The sequence below is a fragment of the Peromyscus californicus genome, unplaced genomic scaffold (assembly GCF_007827085.1).
Source record: "Peromyscus californicus insignis strain IS unplaced genomic scaffold, ASM782708v3 Scaffold_18__1_contigs__length_77618521, whole genome shotgun sequence".
Taxonomy (NCBI): domain Eukaryota; kingdom Metazoa; phylum Chordata; class Mammalia; order Rodentia; family Cricetidae; genus Peromyscus; species Peromyscus californicus.
This window is the reverse complement of record NW_026294480.1, coordinates 29,572,687-29,587,106: the sequence shown is the minus strand read 5'-3', so window position 1 is coordinate 29,587,106 and position 14,420 is coordinate 29,572,687. Positions and strand designations below refer to the sequence as shown.

The following is a 14,420-nucleotide window of genomic DNA, read 5'->3' as shown; positions in this document are numbered from 1 at the left end:
TTAGAATTTTGTTTCCATGAACATGTACTATAACAGGATTATACTCTTCCTCCTCATACCTTTCACCTCGCCTGATTCTGGAATTCAGTTATTATTTAATTTTATAAATAAGTTGGGAAAGTATTAATGTATTTCTCTTTTTGACAAAATGGTTAAAGATTTGAGTAACTCTTCATTAAATACTCTGGAAACCTAATAAAAAAAAGTGTGTTTTATTCCGTAGCCCCTTTTAAGGAAGTTTTAACCTACTGAGTGAGGTAAATAATGTACAAACTATGCAAACTGCTCTCCAGTTTATACAAAAATTTGTATAAACTTTTATCCTTATTAAGAATGTAAAACATCTACCAATTTAATATAAATTTTATTTCAATTTACACTGTATCTGTTTACTCATTACTTCAAGTTAATTATGTTGAATATCTGTTAAAACTTTTCTGTATCTGTTGGCTGTTTAATAAATTGCCTATTTTTAGTTTATAAGTTAATTTTTGTCTTGCTCTTGACACTATATATAGAATATGTACACACACAATATACTAACAATTTTATATACCTTAGTACATAAACAATATATTGTATATATAATATATACTTATGTAATCACATATTTATGTTCTGATAAAGAAATTTATCTCTTTTCCCAAATCTAGATGTTCAATTTACTCACAAACAGGTTTTTCTCAATCTCTACTAAAAATTTGTATTTTTGCTGTATAGATTATTTATTAAGTCATTCATTCTTACACAGTGATTTCAAGGTGTCACCTTTTGAATGAAAATTAAAACTATTACAACATTCCAATAACAGTATAAAAAAATCTTAAAAACACAATCACTGTATGATGATCTCTCTATAAGATTACTACTAGAAAACAGGATATTGCAGTATCAACCCAGAGCATTTAGTAATTACAAAGTTAAAAAAAAAACCATACTGTATTTAGATCAGTGAACACATCAGATGGTACCACCGAAAACCTATAAATAAGTGGACCACTGGGCCCTGTATATTTCCAGATGTAGTATATGACGAAGTATACATCATTTATGGAATATCCTTGTAAAAATACATACAAAAATAAATCCTTTAAAGTGTATTTCCTAGCTGATAGAAAATTTAAAGAATATAAAAACAAACAAGCCAACTATGAGAAAACAGTAAAGTCTAGAATATGAGATAAGACTGCTAATTCTCCACCACACACCAATCAGAGCCAAGTCTAGTCTATAGACCTGCAATCCAGTTACTCAGGAGGAAGGCAGTTCAAAGCTTGCTTAGGGAACTGAGCAAGTTTAATGACAGTTTGAGTAGCTTAGATTCTGTCTCAGAATAACAACAAAAGGCTAACTATGGTTCAGTGTGGTGTGTGTTTAGTGCACACAAGACCATACATTGAACTGCTAGTATTACATAAAACAAAGCAAAATTAGTATGATGAAGGAAAAAAGGTACAGAACCGGTTAGATTGAAAGCTGAAAGAATTGGGTGTGGTGGTGCCTACTTGTAAATTCCAGACCCTATGGTAGGAAGATCAGGGATTCAAGGCCGGCCTGACCTACACTGTAACACCTTGTCTCAAAGAAGGAAAAGTCAAAAGAGATAAAAAAAACAAATACAACATTCAAGAAACTAGATTATACCTTGAAAAAGAAAGTAGGTTAGAACATATTCATGACAAATAAAACTGGTGAAAATGAAATACAGCTTGTGTATTGGATGATGTTAGAAACTAAGTTTTATAAGCGAAATATTCTAGTGAGTACTGACTTAAAAGAAAAATCTTCCTTGGAAGATGCTGATGAAAGGCTCATAGGCATGGCCATTTTATTCTGCATTGTTAAACTTTTAATATGAAATTGAAAATGTTTTAAATGTTATCTTTCTCAAACTCTAAACTTCCCTATCTCCAATTCTTTTCTGTCCTACTGACTTACCATATACCCTGTGCCAGAGTAATATCTAGGTAGAGAAAACCCGAGTGATGTTTTCAGTTTCTGGCATCTAAGCATTCTAAGGAATGACTCATGACAGAACAGGGCCTTAAACTATTTTTTTCTTTTGATTAATTTTGAAAAATGAATCTTTTTTGCTCAAAAAAGGGGAAGAGGACCTACCACCCAACATCCTCAGTATTTATGAGTATAAAATGATGTGCTTTCCCACATACACTCCTATGTACATGACTGTTTATGTGTTAAAAGTGCTCTTAAGGTATTTGTCCTTTGACTAATTACATTTAAAATGTTCCCAATGTCATTGTGTGCCAGTTTATACTATTACATAGCAAACATTAATACTATATATAGATGTATGTTCAGCACTCATATTAAATTCAATACGTATTTCAAATATGTAAGTGCCTTCAAGTTTCTCTTCAAGTTAGTGTAAAATAGTCTCTATATAATATTTTATCTAGTCTTGGAAACTAGAAATTGACTGTTTTGATAGATGACTAAATTAAAAGTTTGTAATTAAAATGTTTTCAAATAAAGTAAGTTTTGGCTTTATACATAATAATAACAATAATAACAGCAATAACAATATAATCACCATCACATATATAGAAACTAATGACTTACAATAGTATTTATAATTTGGTAATAATTATGGGAAACAAAACTACAGATATTTGTTCTGCTTTTTTATTGAAAATTTCTGCCTTATTTAAACACTTAAATAAATACTTATTTAAAGAGTATTAAGAATTTGTACTGCTAATAAATTATTTAGTAGTCATGACACAGTATAATCTTTAAAAGGAAATAGATATAAACATACAATATTGAGAACTGGCAATAAACTGAGAATAGTAATTCAACTCAGAAAATTCTGTATCAAAACCTCTAATTTTCTTTAATCATAAATATAAAATAAAATGATACCGTAAGAAGAAACTCAATTAAAAGTTTTTAATTTCATAACAAAATATAACTACATAGTAACCTAATCAAAGACTCAATGGCAATGCCCTATTTACTCCAATGATAAATCACCAAAAAATAAATTTAATGTGTTTAAAATGATTTAAGCCACAGTTAAAAAATTTTTTTTCGACAAAGTGTACATTATTTTACTTTATGCTTAAAAATTATTTTTTAAATGAGCTTGTTTGGAATTATAGTTATTTAGTTATATCCAATAATTAACGTAATTATTTAGATAACAAACAACTTTCTTACCTTGCTGCATCTGTGGATGTGTTGTGTAACTTGAAGGATGGGAATATGGCATGTATCCTGCAGGGCTCTGTGGGGCATATGGACTAGGCACTGGGCTATTTTGTTGTGGCATAAATCTGTTCCCAGAGCTTGTCTGTGGTGGCACAAACCGGCTAAAACCCAAAACCCAAATGAAGTATATCAGGAAAAGAAATGAACAGGCTATTCCTTGAGAATTAACTGTGACAACGTTCTTTGACCTCCAATTTATATATAATAAAATCTACACATACAGAAAAACAGCAAAATAACACATAAATTATTCACATCCATAATATAAGAGTCACATCAAATAATTAAAAATTCACCTCTTTTACTACATAAAAATCACCATTCTATTTAGGAATACTAATCTATGACTCTCAAAGTTTTTTTTCCAAATTTTGTTATAAAAACTTACATCAAACACATTACTTTTTCTTTTTTTAGATGGTAATGCTGCTGGGAATTAAGCCACTGAACCCAGGGCTTGTACATGTTAGATAAGTACTTTATCAGTGAGCTATAGTACCACCCCAAACATATCATTTATTTTATCAAACTTTTCCTATGTGAAATTTACTTAATAATATAGTAGTTCCTTTAATTAATATATTATAGTAATTCCACATGTAACATTTTTAGGTGAATGTTCATGAGCACAACTAAGAATGGAACTACTTATTTATATATAATTCATTTATATATAAAGTTAAATGTATATCCTTGGTATTCAGAGGCATAATCACTCACCACAGAATACACTATTTAATAAGTGACATATATATCTATTTACCTGGAGGGGCTATGTGAGATAGTGGTTTGTTGGTAATTGGAAGATGCAGGACTACTGTGCATGGAATTCTGAGAAAGTTTATACTGAGACATCATCATTCCTGTGCAATAGATAAAAAACACTAAGTATTATTTTCTTCTTACAATAAAGAGTTAACTCATTCTTTTAAAAACATTTAAAAGTTCCTTTCTTTCAGAAATGATTTTGTTTTGGGGAAGCAATATACAGCTACTAGGCAAACTAAATTTCAAGCACAAACAATTTCATAAAAACATAATTTTAATACTATATAGTACTGGAAAGAGAGATGATGCTAATGATTTTCATAGAGCTAGGGATTGACACAGGGCATCCATCATAAACACTAGGCAGGTTTTCAAACACTGACCTACACCCCCAACTTTACACACATATCCTGTTAGCCTTTAGCCTTAGAACAAAGAAGAATTTTAAAAATCATTTCATCTAGTTTTTGTCAAAATTCTATATACTTTCTTTTAATATAGGCCTTTAACTAGTTTATTATTATTGTTACTATATAGAAAATTTTTTTTTTAGCATATACCTCTCCTGTGCTTAGGAACTTAATTTCACAAAGTTAACTGTTTCACACCTAGGTTTTATTATTAATTTATCTATGGACCAAAAGTTTGAGTTCCTGCAATTTCTATCCAAAACTCTATTAACAAAGCATGATGTCATATTTCTTCTTCTAAAATAACTTTTTGTTACTTAGTAAGGATTAAAAGAATATTTCATCAGTAAATGAAAACACAAGAATAGCTTTCATTTTCTTTCCTTTTTTTTAGTTTATTTTTATTTTATATGTATGAGAGTCTGCCTACATATACATATGTGTACCATATTGTGCCAGGTCCCCTTGGAGGCCAGAAGAGGACACTGGATTTCCTGGAACAGAAATTAGACAGCTGTCAGCAACCATGTGGGTGCTAGAGTCCAAACCTGGATCCTCTATAAAAGCCACAAGTGCTTAACCACTGAGCATCTCTCTAGCTCCAGCTTTTGGATTCTTCTATTTCTTTTAGAGCAGGACATTGCTTCTTGATTGATACACAAATGGCATTTTGTTATAAAGAAGCAGGAAAATACAGTTAATTAAATAATAGATAAAATTCTGCAACTAACTTTGATTTTCTTATATGACTTCTGAGAACTGCAGTCAAATTAATATTTAAATTTTATTTCTTGCTGGTGACATGAAAAATGCCTTTCATCAGAAATATTCAAACAGAAGGTATATATGTTGATTTGCCAGTCCCCTACAGAGGGACTAGACTTCTGCAATCAGGAGCAGAGTGAGGTTAGGGCTCAAGACCACCTCAAAGACTACTATAAAAATGTGAATGTCAGTACAAAGTAGTTTTATTCCATAACTGAATAATTTAATGACTATAATAGTATTCCTGATTGTCTTTTTTTGTTGTTGAATGGGGAAAGCAATACCATAAGACAAGAATTAAAAGATTTCTCCCTCTCAATTAATAGTCATCACTCGGGCAAAGCTGAAATTACTAGCTTGAAAATAATGACCATTTAAAGGGGCATAAAATTGGAACAGCTCTTTCTGATTACCCTAAAGTTCTAAAGAACTATGATTATAATGACTTGCATATATAGTACAGTTTGTGTGTGAATCACATTGACATTTAGCAACAAACAGTTCCCTTCTAAAGACTGGGAGATGGCTCCCTTGGTAAAGTACTTGTTCTGCTACACAAATATGAGGGTGAGTTTAGAGTCCCAGAAACCACATAGAAAGTTGCTAACTCTAGCACTGTGCTAGATGGTAAAGGGAGTGAAGACAGGTGAGTCCCTGACTCAGGAGTCAGCTAGCCTGAAGTTGAGGAGCTTCCGGTTCAGTTAAGGTCTGTCTCAAAATATAAAAGATGCAAAGTAATCATTGTGACATGTGTACACGCACATGTACACCAGCATACGCACATACCCACAACATAATACAAGTCCACATAAATAAACCTTTACAAATTTTAAACCTTGTCTTATGAAAAATGCTTTTAAAAATGACAACAGTATTAACAAATTACTTAAAAAATTCTACTTTATCTTTTCACAAAACAGGATATGTAGCAATATATAGTAATTATACATTTTAACTAAAAATATATACAGAATTAAATGAAATATGTAACTTAAAATGAATACTGTAAAACTTTTTATTACAGCAATTTATTATCCAAATTCATACTTAAAAATATAGATTACAAAACTGTAGTATTAGTATCCTTGAATGATTTTATTTATCTAAGATTATATTTATATTCTCTTAAATTATTAATTCTATTAGGCCTTCTTTTAAAGTTTTATTCTTATTTAAAAAAATAGTTTATGCATGTGTTTTTTTTTTTTTTTTTTTTTTTGTTTTTGTTTTTCGAGACAGGGTTTCTCTGTGTAGCTTTGCGCCTTTCCTGGATCTTGCGCTGTAGACCAGGCTGGCCTCGAACTCACAGAGATCCGCCTGGCTCTGCCTTATGCATGTGTTTTTGTGTGTAGATTATGTACATTTGAATGAAGCTGCCTGCAGAAGCCAGAAGAGGGTGTTAGATCGCTTAGAAATGGAGTTAAAAACAACCAAGGTAAGAAACAAACAATCATATATGCTTATAATTAACTTCTGGCCCATTTCTCCAGTTTCCTACTTTTTTTAAATCAACTAACTTCATATTCTCCTTTAACTCCAGCACTTTCAGAACATATAGTTTTATTTCTTTTCATCATTCTTATTGTCTCTAACTATTTATTGGTTCTGGTAAATCCACAGCCATACCCTTTATATCTGTTTTCAACTTGCTGAGAGGTAAGGGGAGCATAAATGAATTGTGAGAAATAGTAGGAAATATGTAATTGCTTTAACAAAAACAAACAACATAAAACAAAAAATTTCAATTCACATAGAAAAATACAAACAAAATAAAAAAGCAGTATTATTTAAAAATATTCATATACAGAAAAAGAACTAAGAAACCTAAGGGAGAACTGCATGGAGACATTGCTGAAAAGTAAACCAGAATGAATCTAAAGATATTCTTAAATATAGTGAACCAATTAGCTAACTTGAACCTTCCATAATTACCTAAATTATTTCTAGTTTAAACCTGAGAGCCAAGGATGGACTTGGACTTGCTAAACATAGATCAATTCCAGAAGACAAAGCTCCCTAGCTTTTAAGTACCAGTTAACAATTGTATTTGTGATGGATATTAAAATCTAACCTCCCTTATAATACTTAGAATAAATCAAAGTTTTATTATTAATAACATTAACTTTTACTGGTAAGGCAAAAATGAGTATTAGGTCAATTCACAGATAATCATGAACATCATTACTAAAAACAGTAATATATCTATAAAACACATGCTCAAAAGCTTTTCATATATTTTTATTTCTGAAAGATTTCTTCCAAACTTTCCATGATTTTCTAAAAGCAAAATTTCTAAAGCTCACTTAATAAATGCATTTCAAGATACCTTAAAAAAGACAAACTCAAAGTTTTAATTCCCAAGGAATTTAATTATATTTCAAACCACAAGAATATTATTAAGTTTCCTTCTCCCTCTTGGCTTGATTTAAAATACAAACAGACATTTGTAGGTGAGAAGCCAGATAGTTATAGACACTTGAATTCAATCATGTGTAAAACAAGTTCTGATACAGGATTCACGAACATGCACATAAAAAAGAACCTCACCACTTTGTACATATCTGTTCTGCATGCTTTTCTCCCTGAAAACGTTAGGACTCCTTGCCAGGACGGCCTGCAACAAGACTGGTATATCACCTTCTGGGTCATCACTGCCAAGGTTATCTTTCAGTTCTCTGGCATTAGGAAAAAAAATTATAACCATGATTGATTTCTTAAGAAGATTTACAGAATAAAAACATATACTTCAGTAGGACCAAGGCACAGATTTTCAAAGATGTACTCCCCAGAAGAAAAGAAATTCTTAGAAATAACAGAGAGGAGAGCCTAGAGACAACACCCCCATACTTTGTTTTTCTAGGGCAGGGGAAAAGAAAGCTGAAACCATAATTTTACAGAACAACAAGTTTATTTAAGAATGTTTATATTAATTTTAAGAAGGAAAAGCTGAGTCTATTACATATTATTCAATAATTAAAAGATAAGGAAGTGATGATAGTGTTAAGAAGCTACTAATTGGACTTGGGATATTTTGATTCCCCCTTATGTCTGAACATGAGTAAGTGTGACTTTCTTGGAATTGTTCTCCCAATGAAATAAACAATGTTGCCATATTGATTAAAAGAAGACATACAGGTTATATGATTTTCCTATCTTATACTGGTTTTTCAAATAAAGTCATGGTACAGGGTAGAACCAAACAGTGATAAAATAAACACAGTAGCAATTCTCAGTATATATCTAAGTAATTAGCAAATGAAACTAGACATGCCTGTTTGTAAACAGTGTCTAAAAATCCTTAGTACAATCCTGCTTAGCTTCTGAGCTCAGAGGGCATTGGGTGTGTTCATGAAGCCATGGCAATACTCAATTTTGCTTTCTAGATATCACTGTCCTATATGCTGCTTCAACTAGGTAGAAGTTGAGAACTGATATCTGAAAGTTGTTCTCTGACCTCCACAAACTACCTCACACTGGCACAAACACAGGCATGCATGCATACACAGAAACTCATTGGATCCAGCAGTAAAGACCTAAAAAATAGCACCCAACACAAAGACTCAAATGATTTCTGGGAATAATCTTAAAGAAACTTCCTATAAATAAATCCTAAGCCAGGCGGTGGTAGCTCACGCCTTTAATCCCAGCACTTGGGAGGCAGAGCCAGGCAGATCTCTGTGAGTTCCAGGCCAGCCTGGTCTACAGAGCAAGATCCAGGACAGGCACCAAAAGTACAGAGAAACCTTGTCTTGAAAAAACAAAAAACCACAGAAATCCTAATTTTTTTACATGCCTTTTCCCTATCTCTTTAAATATTCAGAAATACTGCAAAGTATGTACAGGCATAAGCAACTATGTAATATCTAGACAATGAAATTTCTAGAGTGATTAAAATATAAACATTATACTTCCTTCTGGTTCTCCACCAGAAAGGCCACATTTAATAAGTAGTTCAACTGAATCAACTTGGAAATTGTCCCCCAATGTGTACTGCTTCAAATATGCTTCTTCTTTTCTCTAAATAATGAATCTTTAAATGTGATAAACTAATTATGAAAGGCAGATTATATGAATAAAATGGAAAAAGTGACAGCTCTCACTTGAGAAAAGTTTGCTATTATATGTGTGCATGTACAGGGATGCACATGTCAGGACACAGAGTTGGTTTTCTCCTTTCACCTTTATGTGTATTCTGGGGACTAAACTCAGGTCCCATCAGGCTTGAGTGGCAGGTACTGTATCCACTGAATCATCTCTCTGCACCCAGATTTTTTACTGTTAAATACATTTTTGTGTTGTTAAGCTTGTACAGTATGTATTACTTTCATAATGAAAAACTTATTAAGTATACTCTTATTGTTTAGCTCAATTTTATTTTTAAAAGTTTACTGTATCAAAATACATATGTATGTTCAAATGCTACAGTCAATTCCAAGAAAAATATTTTACTTCCCATGGAGTTAATTTTTGAGTTCTCAATATACTCACCATCATACTCTACAGTGTCTAGAAATTTTAATTACTCCAATACTATCAGAAAAGGGGGGCTAAGTTTTATGAGCACATTTAAATCTTTATGTAGATGATATCAAGATCATTTCTACAAGTTGAAAAGATCTGCATAGACGTGTGTGGGTCAAAACTACTATCATAAATTGACTATAGCCTACATAATCTCTTTAATGTCTCGTCAAAATTGACTATACTCTCACTTGGATATTGACATTTTCTTTTCTTTCTTTTGTGAGACAGGGTTTCACTAGGTAGCCCTGGCTGGCCTGGAACTCATTATGTAGACCAGGCTGCCCTCGGACTCAGAGATCTGCCTGCCTCTGTCTCCCGGATGCTGAGATTAATGGGGTGAGTTACCACTCCTGGACGGATACTGACATTAAAGATAGTGTATGAACTTGCATGATAGATGACTCAGACATAATTCTAGCCCTTGTGAGGTTGGCAAGGAAAGGACAGTGGGTCCAAGGCCAGACTGGGCTATAAGGTGAGGCTGTCTCAAAGACCAAAGGTAGGCCTGGATATAGCTTTACTAGCAGAGTGCATACCTAGAATCCATCAAACCCTGGATCTGAGTCCCAGCACCACATAAGTCGAGCATGGTGGCACACATATGAATTACCAGCACTCAAGAAGTGGTAGCAGAACAGGAGGGGCACAGCAAGTTCAAGGCCAGCCTGGGACACATGAGACCCACCACAAACAACAATCAAACAAGGCAAACACCCCCAAAATACAAATCCAAATGTTTGGGGAATTACTTAAAAAGGAACGCTGATTTTTCTTAGCAAGACCAAAACTTTTTACTTTTAAATAGAAAACTGATTGTACTTACATGTGATCTGTTGATACCTGGTTGAGACTATGGACAAGCTGTGAAACCAAATTGTCATCCCTACAGGCCAGAAGGCAGTTCACCTCTTCTGCTATTCGTGAATTAAAGAGGAGGCTCTTCGTAGTAGTAGCAGGTAAAGGAGATGGAAGAGGCAGCTGGTTCAGGACTATTCAGAATAAAAGCAGATTATTAGAAATTGACTGATTGCAAGAAGTCTTTATATACATGTGTATGTGTTTATAAACTTTAAGAATGAAAATAAGTTATAAGTATCAATGTGACAAATGACTGGAAAGCATTACTCTTTACTCTGAAAAAATCTTAATCAACCCAAGAAACCATCCCTCTCAAAACACCACAGGTCACTGCAGACCATATTACTAGGAAATACTTAGCTTCTTTATTTTAAATTTTCATTTTAAATTTTTAATGAACTAAATAAAGTACAACTTTAAGACATAAGATTAGAAGGCAACTTATCTACAAGATGGATCAGATCAGTAGCACTCTCAAACCAACAAACCCAGAACAATACCTGACTCTATAGTACACTGACATGCAATATATTTTTAAAAGCGTAAGATAGACAAAAACCAAATAGCTCACAGTAGTAGAACATTCAGAGTACAACATTCCTGAAGAACAATAAAAAATTCTTGCCATAAATTCCTAAACAGTTCCTTTTTTTCCATTCTACTCTAAACAGCAAACAAACAAACAAAAATGAATATTTTTCAGCTTAAATTCTACTATTTAATGTCAGCATACTTAATGAGGATTTGTTAATTTGCCTAAAGGTTAAGAAATCCAACTAAAATATCAGGTATGCTTTTGGGGTAATTTCAAACCAACTCCACAGTATAATTATCATACTGCTCACACCAATAGGCAACATGATATTCAAAACCCTGCACCACTAGAATTTAGGTAAGATGGGCTGTCAAGTTCTCATTGTTGGAGAGCAATTTCAGGTGCTGTTTTTTATCAATGCTTTCTAAAAAAGTCCCTATTGTTTGTCAACACAATTCTTTAGTTTAAAGCTTTGTGTCATTTTTTTAAAGTCTTTATTTTTGTTACCAAGGTCTTATTACCACTTCTTAAGGAAAAAGGAAACAAATTAAATTTATGTATTAGGTGGCAACATTAATTTTGGTACTTGCACATGTACATCAATCAAATATATTATACATTTTTGTTATTTACAACATTAAAGATAATTTTAAGTGTCTCTAAAAATGAATGTTAGCAAATAATAGAACTTAAATTAGATAAATTATCCAAACTTACGGTCTGTGAGACTAGCAATCCCCGCAAGAGTAGTTATGGGGACATGGGGCATATCCCCATTCATCCTGAAGTTCTGGAATGGTGTTGCCTATGAAGGTACTTAGTTCAGGTGCCAGCTGTCATTACTTCCCATTTCCCAAACTCTGCAATATACACAGAAAGAAAACCACAGAATTATTTGTGGAACTATGTTAAATATATGACTAGTAGAGAGATGCTTAATCATTTAAAAACATAAAAATCTCAGCTTCTATTTGTTCAATCTACTTAATAAGTCATCCATATATACCACTTACCACATATGAAGCTCTGCAAAATGCTTTGTATACATTAAAACTTAGGCCTCACAACAACCCAGGTAGAGCAGGATACTATTGTTTTTGGCATTTTAATAATAAAGAAATTACAGGGAGTTTAAAGTTAACTAGTGGAGCTGGAATTCAAAAGACACAATCTGGCTCAGAGTCTGTTTCCTAACTACTGGGATATACTGCTAGAGAGGGGTAGTCAATCAAATTTGATAAACACTATTTTCTTTCCAAACTCTAATTAAAATTTTTACTTAATAATCTGGCTTCAATTTCTTGTCCAGTTAGTTCTGTTTTCACCCTTTTAAATAGACTTAACTCTTCTATGAAGACAATCTCATCAGATTCTCTTGGATCTCATTAGATTCTCTTGGATTCTTCTTGTGTTTTCGTGTGTGTGTGTGTGTGTGTGTGTGTGTGTGTGTGTGTGTGTGTGTGTATCTAATTAAGATATTCTCCTTACTAAAAAGACTTTATTCTCCTTTATTCTAAATCCTACAATTCAACATCAATATTTAGTATTTATCATGATGTAATTCATCTTCTTTCTCTAAAAAATATGTATGTACACATATATAAAGGATATCCTGCAATATTGAACATTTTCTCCCTTTCAATGTCTCCAGAGTTTTTTTTTTCTAATCTTAGTTTCAACTTATGGCTTCAGTAATTTTTTTGTATGTAAGATAACGTAATACTTCAATAATCTGTGCATTAATTAAAAACATGCTTTTATTAAACTACTTTAGTATATGCTACAACAATTACATTAAAGGGATAAACTAGTAAACTAAATAGTTTAGTTTCTATTAGTGATATTGATTTACTTTTTTCAACACTGGGAACTGAAACCTGGGGCTCATGCAAGTCTCAATCACGGAGCTACAGCTCTCACAAACTGTTTCTACTTTAAGTGTTTCCATTTCCAACACTGTATTTGTTAGTTACTTTTAAGAGAACCTCTCAAAGTTTTTAAGTTGTAAACTTCAAAACAGTCACTTGATATAATTGTCTTCCCTTATTCATACATCTTAACCCAACTTTGCAAGCAAAATGGTTCAATGGGTAAAGCCAGGTGCCAGCAAGCTTGAGGATCCGAGTGGTCCCTAGAACTCCCATAGAACTGCTCCCCTGTGTTGTCTTCTGACATGTGCAGTATGCTGTGGCCTAAGCCACACACACTTACACCACACACCCAACCCCTCAAACAAAAAATTCTTTAAAGTAGATATGTAGTACTCAGAATCGTTCCGCACATTTTAAATTATAAACATAGGCAAACAACTTATATACAAAATATAGATGTAAGGCTTAGCATTTACAAAATGAACATTCATAGGACCAAACAGAAGGACAGCACCTAATTCCTTAGAGAAGTAATAGCTATCCTGTCATTATAATCATTTCTTGTCTTCTTTCAATAATTTTATATGTATATACTTATTAATGGGCAGCTAAGTAACACAAACATCCCACACACACCTTTCCTTGATGGGTCACTAATAAAATCTGTTGGTGGGGGCCTACTGAAAGAAATGGCACAAGAAACAATAGAAGAAAGATGTAATTACTATTGCCTATACTCTAGTCCTGCTCCAATGTGAACTTCCAAATATCTTTAGGGGTCAGGCTAAGTTTTCTATCCTTTGCCAGCATCTGCACACACACGCCACACATACACATAAAGGAAAAATAAAAGGACTCCCCCCACTTTTGTTAAAGTCCATTTGTGGTGGTGTACACCTCTAATCCCAGCACTTGGAGTTGAAGACAGATCCCTTGTTAATCACTTTGATACTCGAAGTCTCACTAAAGAAATGTAAGCAATACTACACATATAGCACCAACATCAAACACTTTAAAATATAGACTAGAAATTAAAACCTGAACAGGTCACTAAAAAATAATGTGTGTGTTTTAACTTTATGCCAACAGGGAAATTCCAATGCACCCTAAGTAATTACTGGAAAGAAACCATCAAATGCAAATTATTTACAGAACGTCACAAAAATACTCTGTTACTCATTTTTAGCTCATTGCTGTACACGTAAATTGCCATATTTAAGCACATTTGATTCAGATAGGAACTAACAAACGGTAAGGAGAGGGTTCTATTGGGGAGTACCTGACTTTATTCTATTTTGCTAAGTAGTGCAATCCAACCTCCAGCTAAGGATTTTACCTTAAAAATGACCACATATAAACTGGAATAATAACAAAACCAATCACGAGACTGTATATTTCTTAGTGGTATGCATGTATTTACATACTCTGACGTCAATTCAAAATGGAATAAAAAAG

At 32.7% G+C, this 14,420-nt stretch overlaps 1 protein-coding gene across 2 annotated transcripts in view; it reads right to left on the bottom strand.

Moving 5' to 3' along the window:
- Positions 1–14,420, bottom strand: part of Nipbl (NIPBL cohesin loading factor) — a 168,825-nt gene that overhangs the window by 88,668 nt on the left and 65,737 nt on the right. For both annotated transcript variants that reach the window (XM_052743159.1, XM_052743160.1), the window contains exons 2-6: positions 11,812–11,954; positions 10,525–10,690; positions 7,725–7,852; positions 3,998–4,097; positions 3,184–3,335 (exon numbers count right to left, since the gene is read on the bottom strand). In XM_052743159.1, coding sequence (XP_052599119.1) covers positions 3,184–3,335; positions 3,998–4,097; positions 7,725–7,852; positions 10,525–10,690; positions 11,812–11,875 — 610 coding nt within the window. In that variant the 5' untranslated portion in view covers positions 11,876–11,954. The remainder of the gene's footprint in view (positions 1–3,183; positions 3,336–3,997; positions 4,098–7,724; positions 7,853–10,524; positions 10,691–11,811; positions 11,955–14,420) is intronic.